This window comes from Sesamum indicum, linkage group LG5 (genome assembly GCF_026168435.1).
Source record: "Sesamum indicum cultivar Baizhima isolate 11 linkage group LG5, ASM2616843v1, whole genome shotgun sequence".
NCBI classification, from domain to species: Eukaryota; Viridiplantae; Streptophyta; class Magnoliopsida; order Lamiales; family Pedaliaceae; genus Sesamum; species Sesamum indicum.
In genome coordinates, this window is record NC_142661.1 from 13,584,113 (window position 1) to 13,601,242 (window position 17,130).

Below are 17,130 nucleotides of genomic sequence, written 5' to 3' on the forward strand. Positions count from 1 at the left end.
AAAAACTCACATAGCATGTGTTGATGAGTACTATGGTTGTGTACTTTAATGATGTAAGGATGAATCACATTTATGCCAGATTTTAGGGTTTTGGGGTCCAAAAAGCTAATGAAATCACCATCATATATATATATATATATGTATATATCAGATCTCGTACCTACATATATATATATATATATTTACCACACAATCATGTGAAAGGTTCCATCCACACGTGGGCTGAGTTTAAGTCTATGTTTAAAAAATTTAAATAAAGGAATTAATTTTAAAATAATAAAATTAATTATTAAATTGCGATTGGCTAGAAAATTCATTTTCGTGGAACGTCGATTATTATTTTTAAATAAATAAGACCATCGAACCCCAACGTAAATTACGATACATTAACTGTAATTTAAGCTGTCAGAAATTATGCTAGTACAGAAATAATTCTAAAAATAAATCTTGAAATTTTTTAACAGCTATTTAAAATTATATTTGTATTTATTGTTATTAATTTTTTGTTATTGGGAAAACACAACAATTTTAGTTAATGATATAATTAATTATATAATAATTGTATATTGCTAAATTTTGATTTGTTAGATCCCAACTTGGTTGGCTGGCAATCTTAAAATGGAAGAATAGTGTCGTTTGCTTGAGGTGAACACATTATCCATCAACATGAATTCATCATTACCTTCTCTGAAAATATGAATTCATCAAGATTTTAATTTAATATGAAATTTTAAATAAAAGTAGGAAAAAAGAAGTATAATTATGGATTTTTATTTGTATTGTTGCTAGAAATTCTTATTTATATTATTTATATTTTAAATTCAAATATGGAGTTATATTTTCAGGGAAAAATGAAGTTTTTAATTCATAAAATCTTATTTGGGAAAATTGCAAGATTGTATAATTACAGGGTTGAGACGACAATTTTAGTCCTATTGAAATTTAATTTAGCAATTAAATTCTGCAATTTACAAGAATTGGAATATAAAGAACAAAATCCATTAGAAATTTCAAATATGGTTGGGATTTTACATATATCCCTCGTGTGAGTTCCAATTTTAGGTGGATTTTGATGTGTCAATTTTTTTTTTAAAATTGCACTTAATTATTAAATTGAATTCTAACACGACTGAAACTGCTACTCTTGTGACTTAGTTAGTAAGAATGAACAACTAATATGAGTATGATATTTGTGAGTAATCTGTAAACATCAATATAAGTAATCACGAGGCACACCTAGTCCATGACAATAATCGAAAATCGAAGCCACTTTACGACTAAAAAAATGTGTTCAAAATTTATACGAATAATAAATTCAAAATAAATAACGATATTATTTTCCAACAGAATTAAAATTGCCGAGTCCTATAAGTATGAAACCATATTCATAATTTCCAATCTTCTTTTAACATATTTCAGAAAGAGTACCAGCACTTGTCGGCTCAATTGAAAAAATATAATCAAATTATTTATTCGATTGGAATCGATTGATAAAAACTTATTCGGACTCAATATGTTTTACAACTCGAACTTTGTTCGTAAACTTTTGAGCTCGCTCAAGCTCGATTCTATTAATATAAAAATAATAAAATATACTTAAAAATATCGAATTACTTGAGTTCGATTTGTATTTGATTTAATTAAAGCTCAAACAAATTAATAATCAAATTAAATTTAGATATAATTTTCAAAATTTAATAATAATTAAAACAAACCCGAACAATAATGTGCTCTCGACTCAAATATTGTGTCGGTAAGGAATCATTAAACATCCATGTAGGTGGTCCTGAGGCATACCTAGCCTATGATAATTATAGGAACAGAAGCCACCAAACTTCTTACAACTGAAAAAGGGTGTTCTAAATGAACTAAAAATGATAAATTCAAAACCAAGTAAGATACTATTAATGCATTTTTCATCATTATTTTTCTTTCTATATAGCAGCGTTGTTAATGGGCGTGGCCCCAGATCTTGTGAACCCCACAACAGTTCATCAAAATTCCTATTCGGCCATACTTTACCTTTCCCTCTGCGCTTCTGCAATCTTTCTACGCCTTTCTGAAGCAAAGCACATTTTCAATGGCCCACTTCAACGAACTTGGACATTGTTTATTTACTTCCACACCATGAAAAAGGAAAAACAGCACCAAAAATCTTGAATTCGTTTCTCCATTATTGTCAGCTCGAATAAAGCTTTCCTAGCTCCTTAAATGTCCCTGTCTCTTTCTTATTTTAGTTCATAGTCCGGACCCCCCACCGGTTGTTTCTTTCTTGCTATATGAACTTTGTTTTCAACTGGGAAGATGATTTTTGAGCATTTGGGACCTGTGAAGTTTTAGTCTTTTTTCTGGGTTTAATGAGGCTGGGCAGGTGTTGAAGTGACGTTTCTTGAATTTTTGTGGGGTTGTCAGAGATGGGTTCTTTCGTTTTGCCGAAGGCGTGGTGGGTGTTGGTGTGTGTGCTGTGCTGCATTGGTGATGTGAAGGCTGGTGAAACTGTTGAAGGGATTGTATTTGTTGATGGGAAGAGCCCCATTGCGAAGACGGATGAGGATTTCATATGCGCGACGCTGGACTGGTGGCCGCCTGAGAAGTGTGATTATGGAACTTGTAGCTGGGGCCACGCTTCTTTGCTGAATTTGGTCTCTCTCTCTCTCTCTCTCTCTCTAAATATATGTATATATACATCTGTATATGTGTGTGTAGGCGCGCTTGCTTGTGCATATATGAAGTTGGTGTTTGGAAGAAATCCAGATGTTCTGTGTTTGAAGTTTCGGAATTCAATTCAAAGTGCTTTTTTCGGCCTTACGGTTTTGTCTTTGTGTGTGTGTGCACATATATGAGCTTGGTGTTTGAAGAATGCAGTTCTTCTGTTGAGGTTTTGAGATACAATTCTTATGCTTTTTGGCCTTTTTTATATGGCTGTTTCAATAAACTACGGTCAAATTTGATAACCAGGGTCCATTTTGATTCCGTTTCTTGGTTCTTGATTTTGTTACTGTCCACTTCAGAACAAAAGTGGTACTCCATTTTGTCATTGCTTGTGCTCATCTCTTCATAATCTCAATATAAAATTTGTAAGCAGAAATTTAATCTGTTTCATGATTTTAATTGCAGGATCTTAAGAATAGTGTTTTCTTGAACGCGGTAAAAGGTATAGATTCTTTTATATTTTCTCGGCACGAAGTGGAATTTTATCCCATTAAATGAAAATGGTGAAGCATAACTTGCTTTATGCCGTATAATCATGTAGCCTTTTCACCATTGAAGATCAGATTGGGGGGCACTTTACAAGACAAAGTCATCTATCAAACTGAGGATAAACCGGAACCGTGCATTCCGTTTGCCAAGAACTCCTCGCAGATGTTTGGTTTCACTGGAGGATGTCTGCCCTTGGCCAGATGGGATGAACTAAATTCCTTCTTTAATCAATCAGGGTAAGGAGGTCGTCCGTTGTCTGAATTCAAGTTCTATACAAGAGGTGATGCTGATATTCAGACTTACAATCTCTTTGCGTGTTCGATTCAGGGCTCTTGTCATTTTCGGATTGAACGCTCTTAAGGGAAAATCGATACAGCCTAACAATACTGCTACGGGTCCCTGGGATTCGTCGAATGCAGCATCTCTCATTCGTTATACTGTGAGAAAGGGCTATAACATTTACGGTTGGGAACTTGGTAAGAATTTTTTTTTGTAATGTCGTTTTGCCAATACCATGTCAGCGTGTGTGTGTGAATTTGTTGATGACTATGAGTTGAGTTTAATCAAAGCATTTGTGTTTTTGGGATAGTTGAAAAGTTTCTCTATCTCGTATGTTGTCAGGGAATGAATTGAGTGGAAGGGGAATAGGTGTAGGAATCGATGTGGATACGTATGCCTTTGACACTATCGTTCTACACGACTTAATACATGATATTTACAAGGAAGTTAACACAAAACCACAGATCATAGCACCTGGAGGATTCTTTGACCCTGGATGGTTCCAGCAGTTCCTAGCTAAAACAGTCGGATCAATGAATGTGATCAGCCACCATATATATAATCTTGGCCCAGGTATTTCAGAAAACAAAGTAAAACGAGAAGATATCGGTCACAAATCTGCTGCTGCTGACCCCATATAAACAAATTCTCACTTGGGTTATTTGTAGGAAGTGATGAGCACCTTATAGAAAGGATTCTGAATCCATCTGTTCTTGATAATGGAGCTGATGTCTTCAGGAACCTCCACAACATCATCAGGACCTCGGAAAACTCAGCTGCCGCCTGGGTTGGTGAAGCTGGGGGGGCTTACAATAGCGGCCGCAATGGAGTTACAAACGCTTTTGTGTTTAGTTTCTGGTAATAGCCCCTTGCAATTTGGAACAGTTCTTGGATTGGTTGGACTTGACGTTTATAGCTGATAATGATGTTAAATGATGAATAGGTACCTGGATCAACTAGGACTGGCATCAACTTACGATACCAAGACATATTGCAGGCAGACATTAATTGGTGGCAACTACGGTTTACTCAATACCACCACATTTGCTCCAAATCCAGATTACTACAGGTTAAGTGAAACTGGATTTTTCGTTAACTGCGTTTCCCTTTGCCCTTCTGTTGCATAAATTTCCCTTGCGTGCCATAGACATTGCTGCAATGCTTAAAGCTAGTTTGGATTGTTTACCAGAAGTTCGACCCAAGGTGAATTTGTTTCACATACCGTTTCTCAGTTCACTGCCGACCACAATTTAGAGTTGCGGTATCCACAAATGGTCCCTAGATAATATTTAGCATTAGTCGTAGAGATATTATCAAGCGGTACGGAACAAATACATTGAGGAATACTCAGGTATCTGAAATTAGTAAAAATAAAGAAAAATACGAATAGTAAAAAGTTGGACTTACTAGAACAGTTAGTAAGATCGTAATAATGGCCTATAATATAATCATATTGGCATATACTATCAGTGATACAATGTGAATCCAGAAACAATAGGTATATCACTGGATTTTCTCGGATTTGTATTGCCCAATTATCTGGTATCGAGATATACTTGAACTATGTTTTCTTTCTGACTTACAACTAGCTGGTTGCATTCTTGCAGTGCTCTTCTTTGGCATCGGTTAATGGGAACATATGTTTTGTCAACCAACTTTACAGGGAATCGAACGATCCGTGCTTACGCTCACTGCGCAAAGCAATCTGTAAGTATCACTCTACTTTAGGGAAACAAAACCTTTGCCCGTCTCATAAACCAAAACAACAAAGACATCAACCGGCCTGATCGCAGCCTGTATTTGCAGCAAGGCGTCACCCTACTTCTCATAAACATAGACGGGAACACGACTGTCCATGCAAAAGTCGACTTCAACGGTACATTGACGCGCCTACGCAAACACAGGCACCACAGGCATAGATCAACAGCAACACCGTTGCATCATAACAAACAGGTATCTGGCAAAGTAAGAGAAGAATACCACTTAACACCAGCGGACGGGAACATACAGAGCCGGACCATTTTGCTGAACGGAAAGGCATTAACAGTTAACTCATCCGGGCTTATACCTGTACTAGAGCCTGTGAGGGTGAATTCATCGGAGCCCATAATGGTCGCTCCTTACTCCATTGTATTTGTTCACATGCCAAATGCTGCTGTCCCAGCTTGCAGGTAGAGATACAGAAAAAACATAAAACTGATTCATTTCCCAATGGTGATTTGATCAAATAAGAACTAGCCAGCAAAGGTTTTCAGTTTTTTGTTCAATTCTTTCGGTGGAAAAATGAAGTGTACTTGTGTTTTTCATGAGTAATTAATTGGTGTTTCTACACACAATTGATGTATAGTTCGGAGAGAGTTATCAAGAAGCATATGCAATTGTAATTGTCGCATGATTGTCGGATTTAATTAAATTTGTGATTTGAAAAGAATTTTCTCTGGAACAATTATAAATTGTTGCATTTCTCTGGAACAATTATAAATTATGCAACGTGGATATAATTTATTTATCGTGGGATATTAATCTACTTTAATAATATTCGCGATTGTAATAGTAGTTGTTATGGGATGATGCCCATTTAAATTAAGTCCCAATTATCTCTGTGACAAGTTAGGATACGACTGAGAACCGACTTGTTTACTTGTTGCTGATTTATTTGGACACAATGCTTAGTTATTACACTAGCATGTTTACTAACAATTATGATGCAAGAGACAAAAACATAAATTTTATGCTTTTGGTCCCTATAGAAGTCAAAAAAGATGTTGGTGCATTAATTGTACTTACCAAGTTATTAGGTTGTTTCGAAAAACATTAAGGGCATATTCGACAATACAGAGCAAAATTTCAGGACAAAGGGCAATGGAAAAATAGAGCCCAACACATGGGCTTAACAAGATTGCGATCACAATCCTTCATAAATCAATCATTGTAATATAAACAAAAAATCTCGAATTTGGCTCAATAATGCTATTTATTAAAAAAAGAGTTCATGAAGAGGACGTGTTACAATATTAATATAAATTATTCATTTCTCTAACAGTTTAAATGATGTGGTCGTTCATCAAAACTGAAAACAGGGAAAATTACCCCAAGACAGGTAATTTAGTTTGAAGTCATTTGCATTTACAGGACTCACTGAAATTTATAACCATAAATATCCCTTACAAAACAAATCAAACATTAATACAGGAAGGTACGTACATAATATGTACACTCATATGTTGTACTAACAATGATGCAATAAAATGTTATTAGCCTATGATTTTGCACAAGGGGTAAGAAGGGATACAAGAACCTAAGTAGTAGGTAATATAAAAGGGCAACCTACACTGCGCAAAATTGTTCGGATATGTAATACATCCGAAAATGAGATGGGGTTGTTCCGACGCTCAATGCTACTATTAGTCGGTCTTGGAGAATGTTTGCTGCTTACTGCTAGCTAACGCCAACCAGACAATTGTACCGGTGAGGTAGAAGAAGATCGACGGAGCAAACAACGACATCTATGTGAGAAATAGACGTATATGTATTAGGACAGGGGTATACGAGAAAACTTAAATCACTTACTATTTTGAAAAATTATGCTATAATCTTTGCAAACATATTATGCATTACAAATTCTTCCTAAAGACCAGATGGTAAAGGAAATCTGTAATATAAAACGCGACTACAGGAAGTCTTAACGTAGTTTTTCAAAATTGAAGGGGTTTTTGGCAATATGCTAGAAAAATTAAGAGATGTCTATGTAATTGTATCAAGAAAACACAAATGTTGCTAAGAAAGGTACTTACCGCCCATGAGTGAGTCGAATCGAGAAGGTAACCTGTGAGGGCGACACCAACAATTCCAGGTATTGCTCCGACTGTGTTGGTTATGCCCTGCAAGAATGACCATATAATTCAGTTTCAGTAAGTATATGAAGAAAATCGTATCATAACTTCGTCATCAATAAAATAATATCCCAAAAACATTGTTTAGTAACAACTTCAAGTGCTAGACGCACAAAAAATCATACCAAAAGGACACTTGCATATTCGGGCGACATGTCTTGGTGGGTACAGTACAAGCCTGCCGCAAACGAATGACGTTGTATTAAAATTTATAACTTAAGAATCTGCTGTTTGAATATGCTACCAAAGCTGTTACGGGTTTAGTACCTGATAAGGCAAAGCTCGATAGCGCTAAACCACCTGTAAGGATTGCAACGACTTCCCATGGACTCAGTCCTAAATCGATAGAGGAAAGAATCATGCAAGTCGCAGGAGAAACAAATGCGATTGTTTGGCAAATTTTCCGTACCTGTTACCATACGAAACAGTGGATTTCCTAATTTAAAGTTTCAAATGCAGATGACTTCCTCCAAGTTGCAAAAAGTAGTTTGACTTATGATTGTAGAAGGAACTTGGAGTGACAAATAATATGACGAGAGGTTTGAGAAGAGAATATGAAGTATTTCCAGTACTGTAAACAGCAGACATGCTAAAGCAAGTACTTCACTATGAAGGGCATATTAGCTATACAGTTCCAATAACGACAAATCACTGACACAAAATATCAAACAAGAGCTTTCAGGTTTGAGAATATCAAACAAGAAACTCGTGACTTCGACTGAAAGGTCTGATTTTTTTAATTCAAGAAACAGAAACGGCAAAAAGAAGACAGTAGCTTAAGGTAATGCAGAAACCAACGGGATTTTATTACGAGAGGAGTAAGCATATGTACCTAGGTAAACTCTACACTTTCACCATTTAATTTCTAGTGCTTCTCTTCACAGAGAAGGTTCCATGTACACCAATTACATATCACAGAGCCCTCCATTCTGTTAAGGACTATCAAACAGAGAGGATGATACGTTTAAAACAAGCATATATGGGGTAGAAGTTTTCTAATCCTGAATCCAGGGGGTACTAAGGTTCTGCATTTAATGTACTTTTGAACTCATGAACAAAAAATTACATAAATAAGCATCCGCCTTTAACTCACCACTGTGGTTTCAACGCCTTTCGAGATTAAGCTGTCAGCCAATTGGGATGCAATGCTGGTGACAACGACTGAAGCTAGTGGCGGAAGAACTGAAACCTGCAGTTGCATAAGACAAAAAGTTTGTATTAATCCTCGTTAATTGCCAAGAACTCACACAACCAAAATCATTGATGATGTATTGTCATGCAACATTTTCAATACAAACTCCGAATTAGTTTATAAGCATGTTATCATATTTCAACTCTGTCTTCCCATGAGCACTCACTTTCTCCTTCACAAGTAACATATATGTACTTCATCTTATTTAATCTTTGGTATTACTTATGCCAAAAATATGTAATTAATTGGAGAGAAACATTACACAGGTACAGATATTTAGAGAGATATAAGGAATATTAAAGCAGGTTTGAAGATATATGCAGTCAAATATAGGTTCCCATATCATATTCAAATACTGTAAAATAAAGAGTTGGTTTTCAAGCTACAACACTGGTGTGGACAACATGGTATCCTGAAAAAGAATTTTGTCAAATCTGGTACGATGTTCTATTATGTAAAATGAGGTGATAATATATACAGGAGGTCCTGTGCGATACTTCAACCAACTAAGTTTTGCATTCCTACATGAATAGGATCTTGGTTGCTGTAAAGCTGCTCTAAAATGGAAGAAACAGACCGCAATTAAACATCCTTGTGGATAAAGGTTATTGTCCAATTTGATATTTCCATTATTATTACATTTCTTTTTGCAGTCAGAAAGGATATTTTTGTACCATTCTGTTGGTAACTCTTTCCATAGGCAACCCTACTATGACCACTCCAAGCAGTCTTTTCCATGTTTCCAGGACTTGTGCTGGCTGCTGGGTTAATTTTAGAAGGTTTCCCTATATGAACTTTGATTAAAGAGTGCGAGGCCAACACTATTAGCTAATTTACAGAGATATAATATTGATAAGAACCATGAGTTTAACCATGAAGTCTCATGCCACCTAGTTTCTTCCACACTTTCTACAATAACATCAACAATGCTCAGATGCGTTAGATAACACTTCCAGTAGTTTTCCAACTCAATATTAAGTCAAAACAAGTTCCTCTGAAGCGCCATTTATTATCAACTTTAGTAATTAGTTAATGATGAGATTACGGGACTAGAATTTAGGTTGAAATTTTTTTTGCATTTCTAAATTCATTATCTAAAAATACTATGGAAATTTGCTCCGCAGCTTATGATATCTTCTATGAAACAATAAGGTAGAAACAATGTCCCTTTCTTCTGTATTTGCATTTGATACAACAATCATACTGAGGAAGTAAAGTCAGATTGAGTATATTATCATGTTCTGATATGGAAGTTAATGAAGATATTACTAATTGGATGGTTATTGATGCATCAAAAATAGGACAAACAGCATATTGATGTATAAAATCTATCACTAAAATGTTCTAGACTTACCCAAGCAGCTTCTGTCAGATCAAGATTCAGCTCCTCACTGCAAGGGATGTTGCTCTATTTAAAATCCGATTGCATAATAACTTGCACCGTAATAAATTATTTTCATAGTGAATTGCATTTATTGACTAAAAACTAACAATAGAGAAGAGAAGAATACAGGATAAAGAAAAGCAAAGGTTGTCTCAAAGATGAAAAGGAATCCAAGAATTTCAGCATTTACTAGTCTAAGAGGACAAATTTCACAAACTCAATGTAAATAATTTGAATGCTACAAGGAATTACACTTCATTTAATAATAATGTGCCCCAAATTTGCAAAGTTGAGATGCATGTATAAAAGCCTTCGAAAAGTGAACATGTAAATTTCCGACAGCATTCGATCTTCAAACTAATAAAGTCATATTGAAAGTTGGTTCAAAGTCCAAATATTCAAATATTTTCTCCCATTTTGCAGATGCAAGCTCGTAGTTAACAATAAGACACTGGGTATAGGCATTACGATACTCTCATGCTGAAAGGTTAAACTTTGGTTACTTAGATATCCATGTCGTGATAGTAAAGTCACCAATTAGTACCATCAAAGTAAATACATATTGCAATGATCCAATAAAGTTGTGAATTTCATAAGCATAGTCCATGGGTAAACCTTTAAAAGTTCCCAAGAAAGAATCCTGCAGCTATGGCGACAAGAATAAACGGTTTTCAATCTTTTGACAAAATGTAGCAATAAAAGTGCACCTGAAATATGTGGGAAGCCAAGATAAGCAGGTATAGTGACCCCAACTTCCACAAAAGTGAGCATATATCATTGCCCATACAGCTTTAGATTTGAAAAATTCCTTCCAAGGTACATCCTGTATATTATCAAGAAATAGTCACACAGAAGCTCTCAACTCCAATCAATGTTCCCAACTCTTTTGATTCTTAATTTAATTCATTGTTTTTCTTGACAACAAAACCAACTGTTTTAAGTTATTATTATTCCTATGCTAGCAGATACTATTATCATAGAGAAAACCACAATTCTCAAGGATGTCATGCAAAGAGACATGTAAAATCCTTGTTGTTTTATGAAACATGATAATAATAGGGTCGGATTCTGCTTGTTTCAAATTCTTTATGTAATTTAAATACGTATCTGCGTCTAGTATTAAAGGAATAGATACACCTACCCCTAGTGAGCTACTCAACTCTTTCAAAGAGGAACCCCATGGCTTGCTCATAGGGTTAGATTGAGGCCCTGCAAAGATAAATTATAGCATATATGCGAGTCAGGAAAATATCGGACTATAAGGTTTCGGCATTTTCTATATGTAAAGCGTTGATGGAAAACATTACAATCTTAAACTTCAAAACAGAGTTATTGGAACTTAGGACAAATCAATCCAACCGAAGCAGAATCGTCCCACATAAATCTTCTCACTCACTTGTATAGCATAATTTTGTACAAGAATTGTCTCACATCACTAGAAAATGAACTTGTAACAACCTTTCTTCAATTATAGGGAAATAGTCTAACTAGTTTAAGAAAGTTTTTGTTGGCTCTTGCAGTGTGAGCTTAAGCTATTTATGTTGCAATTATCTAGTGACAACTGCATAGACTAAGGCAAGAGTCTATTCAGATACTTCGGAGCCATGGTTTAATATCACCTCCTCAATTGGTCCTAAACTTTAGGTTGGTATTTGACCATAACCAGAGGATGGATACAACGAACATTTCGCGTACTGTGGGGGAGTTGCAACATCTTCCCACATCAGCCTTGGGACGAAATCTTTTGGAGTAGTTTATAGGCCTGCCTTAGATTTTACAGTCAAGATATAGCTGGCTAGGGTCCAATATATGAATACAAGGGAGTGTGATTCAATCATTACAAACAATTTCCAGAAGATGCGAATTGAAATGAAAAATGAAAAAAATTTAATAACTAAGTGTCCATGACTTCTCAGATTCTTGTCAGCTGATTTTGTAAAATGCAGATGTTAGTCACTTCTGAATCGGACGAGCGGTTTTCTTAAAACCATAAACATTTTACTTCATAAAGATCATCGATAAACTAGATCTGGTCCAGAATTCTAATCTGCAAGGGTTGATAATCGAGAAAAAAAGGTAGAATCAGATCAAATAAGGAGAACGGTCAAAAGTATACCTTATGGTTGCGTTTAGTTACCTACTTTGGAGCCAAATTTATATGTCCATAATAACTAGTCTATTACACTTATTTGTACAAATGAGTTATATATGGATTTCAAATTCTTTAGCAACCATTTGGATTACGTAATAACTTTGACAAAACTAAAATGATTACTAGATCAATTTGTACAGAAGCTATTCAAGGCATTAGCACATGCATTAACATAACAAAAAATGAAGACGTCATCACCATAGACTACTGAAATCGACAAACAATTAAAAACAAGTTAAGCTTATTTCAAACAGCAAAGACTTTAAAAACGACGGAGGCAGAAATTTAGACAAAAATGAAAAATAAAAAAAGAATAGCATACATGACAAGTAAGGAGCTCTAAATGGAGGCTCATCTTCTCTAACGAACTGAAATACTGAAAACCTGAAAAGTAGTTTAAAAGATTTGAGGGAGAAAAGAAAAGTCTATGTTAGTTTAAGTGACCACATCAATTACTTATGTATCTTTACCTATGAAACTGGAGAAAGAAAATTATAGTGATTGACAGGCTTTCACCAGGGATATTTTCTTATCCTATTACAGAAGAGAAAAAAGAACTGATTATGTTGCATCTAGAACGAAAACATGAGATTTTTGGGGTTATTCTGCTTTTTATTTTCATGGTTCTTCTATTGGTTCCAAGGGACAGGGATATACAATCTGATTTAAATTCGAACATTATCTTACCAGGCTATACCCAGGGAGCCAAAAATGTAAAATACAGATCCCCAGCCATAATTCTGGATTAGTGGAGGCGCCGAAAGAAGCCTGCAGTTCAACGATCCAAATATTACAAGTGAGTGAAAACCCAATCACAACATTTGACTAACAAGAAAACAAATAACGAGTTCAAATCATTCTACTGTAAATTCAAATAGATTTTATGTGTTATAGCTGCCAGCCAATCAATTCCATACTGCGTAATAAAAGCTTCGCTATCTTCCATATAAGATCTTGCAAAATCTAACAAATATGATGCATGGAAGGCAAAATGAAGATTAATTGCTAAAAGATCATTACCCCAAGACACTTCCAACACTCAAACCACCGAAAACAAATGCTACTGCACGTGAACGCTCTTCAATTGGTATTGACCTGAAAATAGTTCAAATCGATGTTACATAGAACACAAGTGAAGAAGTAAGCAATCACAAATACAGAACCCCTCAAAAGAGTTAGTGATGAAGTCAATTTATTATCATCAGAAGATACAGGCAATGACTCATAAATTGATAAAGGAAGAGATTGAAAGGAAGTAAAGTTGAACCTCGGGTACCAACCTTCTCAAACTATTAAACCGATCTACCACCTTTTCTTCACTTCCCACTCCACAGATAATGAAGCAATGAAGAACAGGCAAAAATAAAATATTTTCCTTTGAACTCTGGGCTACAACATTTGAGGTGCATCCAAACAAATTGTGCTGTTTCCCCTATTCCCTAAGATATAATGAAATCAAACCCTTTGTGGACCACTAACTTTTTGGATACCTTAGTGAAGTGTATTGAACAGAGCTTATAAACAACGATCATATGTACTTATGATGTGAAATGCGGACTCATCGTACACTTCATTGTTTCTATACTTGACTCTATTCTACACATAAATAACTTCACTTACAGCAGAGAGGATCCATTATAGCAACTCAGAAGGCAAAGAATTTTCGGTTAGCTTGCTCCATGTTCCAAGTTTTTATTGATATAGACATGGTTAAGAAGTAGAGAACACTAGAGATAGTCACCTTATGGCATAATCAGAAGCAAAAGATGGCATTCAAGTACATACACGTTGCTTACATCTGATTTCTAAGTAAAAACCTGCACTGTGCAATAGCCACTGACTCCTAACTAAAGAGCAGGAGAAATGATTTGTTTTAATGAAACACTTAGACCTTAAATCTATCCTTAAGATTCACTATTTCAGCATCGATAAACACCTAAAACTTGCATAGGTTAAAAAAGCATTCCCCCATTACAATACATGATACAATAATTTATAATGCACTTCAGAATGAAAACTTAAATCATGGATTCTTGGGCAGAATAACAAGAGTCAAACCAATTCCTCACCAACGCCCCAACAAATAATAAAGAAAAAAGAAGGAAAAGAATCTATTATCTGATAAAGATCAAAACAAGAGAAGTATCTAAATCTGTCAGTCCCAGAACAAAGAACTCCACGAAGAAGAAATTACATATGCAGTAATTATAAGTCCTAGATTGCGTCATCGCACTCCTTATAAAGACCAGAACGAGCAGCAATGTGGTTCTTTCCTAAAATACTTCTGACTTCCGCTAAAAGTATTTAAGGTTACACTATTTCTTGTTAATCTTATCATTATAACAAAACTAGTGTAACAGAGAATATCTCAGATCATCTAGAAAATTTCTAATCTGCAGAAATTTTAACAATTGAATCAGTGGTCTTTGAACTCATGAATCCAGACGGCATAGTTCTGTCTTCATGTAAATACAAAGGATAACTCAACAGAAAGCAATGCTTGCAAACAATTTTATAGTGAGAAGTCATAATGGACTACTTAAAGATCCTGACCTTTGTACTTTCTAATAACATTACCTTCTAAGATAACTTTGTCAAGAAAACCATAAGAATAGGCAAGCTAATATGAAATAGAAGAAACCCCAACTTTTCCGCAGGTACAGACAGAATTTTAGGTGCTATAAGACATTGTGGAACCTAATAGCAGTTAAAAAAATCAAAATATTCCATTTCTTACCAGTGCCAAAAGTATCTAGAATAACGATTTATTGTTCTCCATCAGTGATAAATTCTCTATTTCTTTTCTAATTCTCATTATCTCATTCTCTTTACAATATTTTTCATCTTTTATCTGTGTTCATCCTTCTGGTTTCAAGGACGTCACATTAACAACGTACCTAGCAATCATATCAGTGGCAGCAGATGGTGAAACACCTTCTCCTATTCCAACCTGAATTGTTAATTAAGCAAGTCAGGATAAAGGATAAACAGAAATGAATCTGAATGCGTGCAAAGTTTTGAATGAAATTAATCGGAAGAAGTTTAAGTTGTCATCAGACCAGAAAAATTATTTTGCTCCCAGTTTGATAACGAAACAAGTAGAGAGTTTATCTTAGCATGAGATAGTATTTATGGAAGCTCGGAGAAATGGAATTACCAAAATCCTGGAAAATATAAGTCCTGGCATAAACCCAGCAAGAAGGGGAACCAGAGCTGTGGCCAGCGACCAGACCAGGACTCCAATTTCGAGAACTTTTCTGCATACAGACAGGGTAATCGATGGAAAAAAAGATTTGAATCGATAATTCCCATTTTCCTATTTATGATGCTCAAGATAAATATTGAAAACTGCATAGTACCAGCACTTCAAGAAACTTAATGAGGATGTGTTTTATCAGTTGTAAGCAATAAGACACATTTGACAGGATTAAGGCGCCAAAATTTTCTTTTTGCTCATTGTTGAAAACGAAGACTTATATCAAAATAAATGCAAATTGTAGAAATACATCCATTACCAGTGCAGTTGATCAAACAAAGAAAACTGTTGATAAAACAATTCGATCACAGACCAATTCTTAACGCATTAGATTTCATTTTAAGGTTTCAACCTCTTCCGATCTTTTATAACTTCGGTCAATCAAAATGTCATTCTGAGGTTTGAATTATCAGTATTTGTAAAGATTTCTGATTCTGAACCAAGAACAAATCAAATTAGCTGGCAAAACGTAGAGGAAAGTCAGTCTATTCTCAGTAGCAACACCATCTCCATAGTTGCATGAGCATACAAAATATTTCTTCACATGTTAGTATTGTTTATATGTTCATGCAACTACCAAATGGCTTCTTATAAGCAACCATCCCATGCTTTAGGATCCTCCACAGTAATGTCGCTAGTGTAAACTTAAACAGCCAAGTTTGGCCTCAGGTACCAACCTCCCACCAAAAACTTTTGCGAGCCAACCACCAGGCAACTGACTAAGTGCATAACCCCAGAAGAAAGATGACTGCACCAATCCAGCCACAGAAGCATTCCACCCAAATTGATGCGACATTGGAATTATGGCAACACTCAAATTCACCTATTCAGTATAGGAAAAATTAGTCATAAATTTTCCCATAGTTAACCTAATAGCATTTATCAATTCTGACAATATATCTAGATGAATTTTCATAACTTTGCAATCAGTAGTCATAAATATCCAAAAGGCAAGCACACCATAGCAACATATCACTCCATAGCAAGAAAAGATTCCATTATTCCAACATAAGTTCCTACTCATTTCCAAGGCAGAAAACTAATGCCCCCTCCCTCGGTAAAATGAAAAATTTGGCCTTCAAACATTTACACATCCCAGGCATTAAATACATCCTGTCTGCACGAATTTACTTTGATCCAGTGAGAAATCAACCCTCTTCAATTATCACAAGAATTGTACTCTCACAAGAAAGGCTTAGAACATATCCTAAACAACAAACAAGAAAAATTACCTTATCCATATTGCAAACAACAAAGGCCAAAGACGTAGTCCCAATGAGCTTATATCTTTGAGGAAGATTCTTCCATGGCGGCCAATCCCAGTTAAAGCCCACTTCCCCACCCACACTCCCAAACTCCCCTAGACCGTCCTTCTCCTTCAACTGACCATTCACTTCGAGCCCACTTAGAATTCTTTGTGTTTCTGCAGCATTCTCTCTTTCTGTCTCTTTTATGCTGCAAGAAACTCTAAACTTCAAGCTTTGCTTAAAGGGTAGCCCATTCAAGGGTTGGTTTGCCACCGAAGTTCCGAAGGTTGAAGCTCTTATGCTTTTGCCATATGAAATATTGAAGAAATCGCTGCTTGGCTTAGAGATGAGTCGAGCCATTTTTTCTTCTTCTCCAAAGTAAAGGGAATATGAAGAAAATGTCAGAAGCTCTGAATTTGGAAGGAACGAAGTTGAAGAGTATAAGGTGGAAGCGAGCGTAGTTAATGTATTGTGTGTGTGATCAGAGAGTGAGGAGAAAGAAACACGACATTTAAGAAAAGGACCA

General features: G+C 35.4%; 2 protein-coding genes across 3 annotated transcripts; one reads left to right on the top strand and one right to left on the bottom strand.

Annotated features, from left to right (window-relative positions):
* The first annotated feature begins 1,982 nt into the window (after positions 1–1,982).
* Positions 1,983–5,911, top strand: LOC105162244 (heparanase-like protein 3). Its single transcript, XM_011080239.3, has 9 exons — positions 1,983–2,642; positions 3,118–3,154; positions 3,254–3,437; positions 3,529–3,677; positions 3,823–4,053; positions 4,149–4,338; positions 4,424–4,549; positions 5,088–5,187; positions 5,287–5,911. The coding sequence occupies exons 1-9, from the start codon at positions 2,415–2,417 to the stop codon at positions 5,653–5,655; spliced, it is 1,614 nt and encodes a 537-aa protein (XP_011078541.1). The 5' UTR covers positions 1,983–2,414; the 3' UTR covers positions 5,656–5,911.
* A 673-nt stretch (positions 5,912–6,584) lies between these two features.
* Positions 6,585–17,101, bottom strand: PHT4;5 (phosphate transporter 4;5). Of its 2 annotated transcripts, none has more exons than XM_011080237.3 (15): positions 16,590–17,101; positions 16,035–16,180; positions 15,259–15,358; positions 14,999–15,051; positions 13,122–13,196; positions 12,789–12,869; positions 12,424–12,485; positions 11,091–11,158; positions 10,657–10,772; positions 9,920–9,956; positions 8,467–8,562; positions 7,641–7,782; positions 7,499–7,551; positions 7,275–7,361; positions 6,585–6,986 (listed from the first exon to the last, which is right to left on the bottom strand). In XM_011080237.3, exons 1-15 carry the CDS (start codon positions 16,962–16,964, stop codon positions 6,885–6,887), a joined length of 1,593 nt encoding a protein of 530 aa, XP_011078539.1. In that variant the 5' UTR covers positions 16,965–17,101; the 3' UTR covers positions 6,585–6,884. The 2 variants fall into 2 exon arrangements, with proteins under 2 accessions (XP_011078539.1, XP_088736641.1); XM_088880515.1 differs by having other exon boundaries at positions 6,585–7,049; positions 7,250–7,361.
* Between the last annotated feature and the right edge of the window lie 29 nt (positions 17,102–17,130).

Excerpts from the sequence above, each read along its gene's own strand:
- LOC105162244 (XM_011080239.3), top strand. The coding sequence starts at position 2,415 with ATGGGTTCTTTCGTTTTGCCGAAGGCGTGGTGGGTGTTGGTGTGTGTG. Across the intron at positions 2,643-3,117 it reads ACGCTTCTTTGCTGAATTTG|GATCTTAAGAATAGTGTTTT; the intron begins GTCTCTCTCTCT and ends TTTTAATTGCAG. Across the intron at positions 3,678-3,822 it reads CATTTACGGTTGGGAACTTG|GGAATGAATTGAGTGGAAGG; the intron begins GTAAGAATTTTT and ends GTATGTTGTCAG.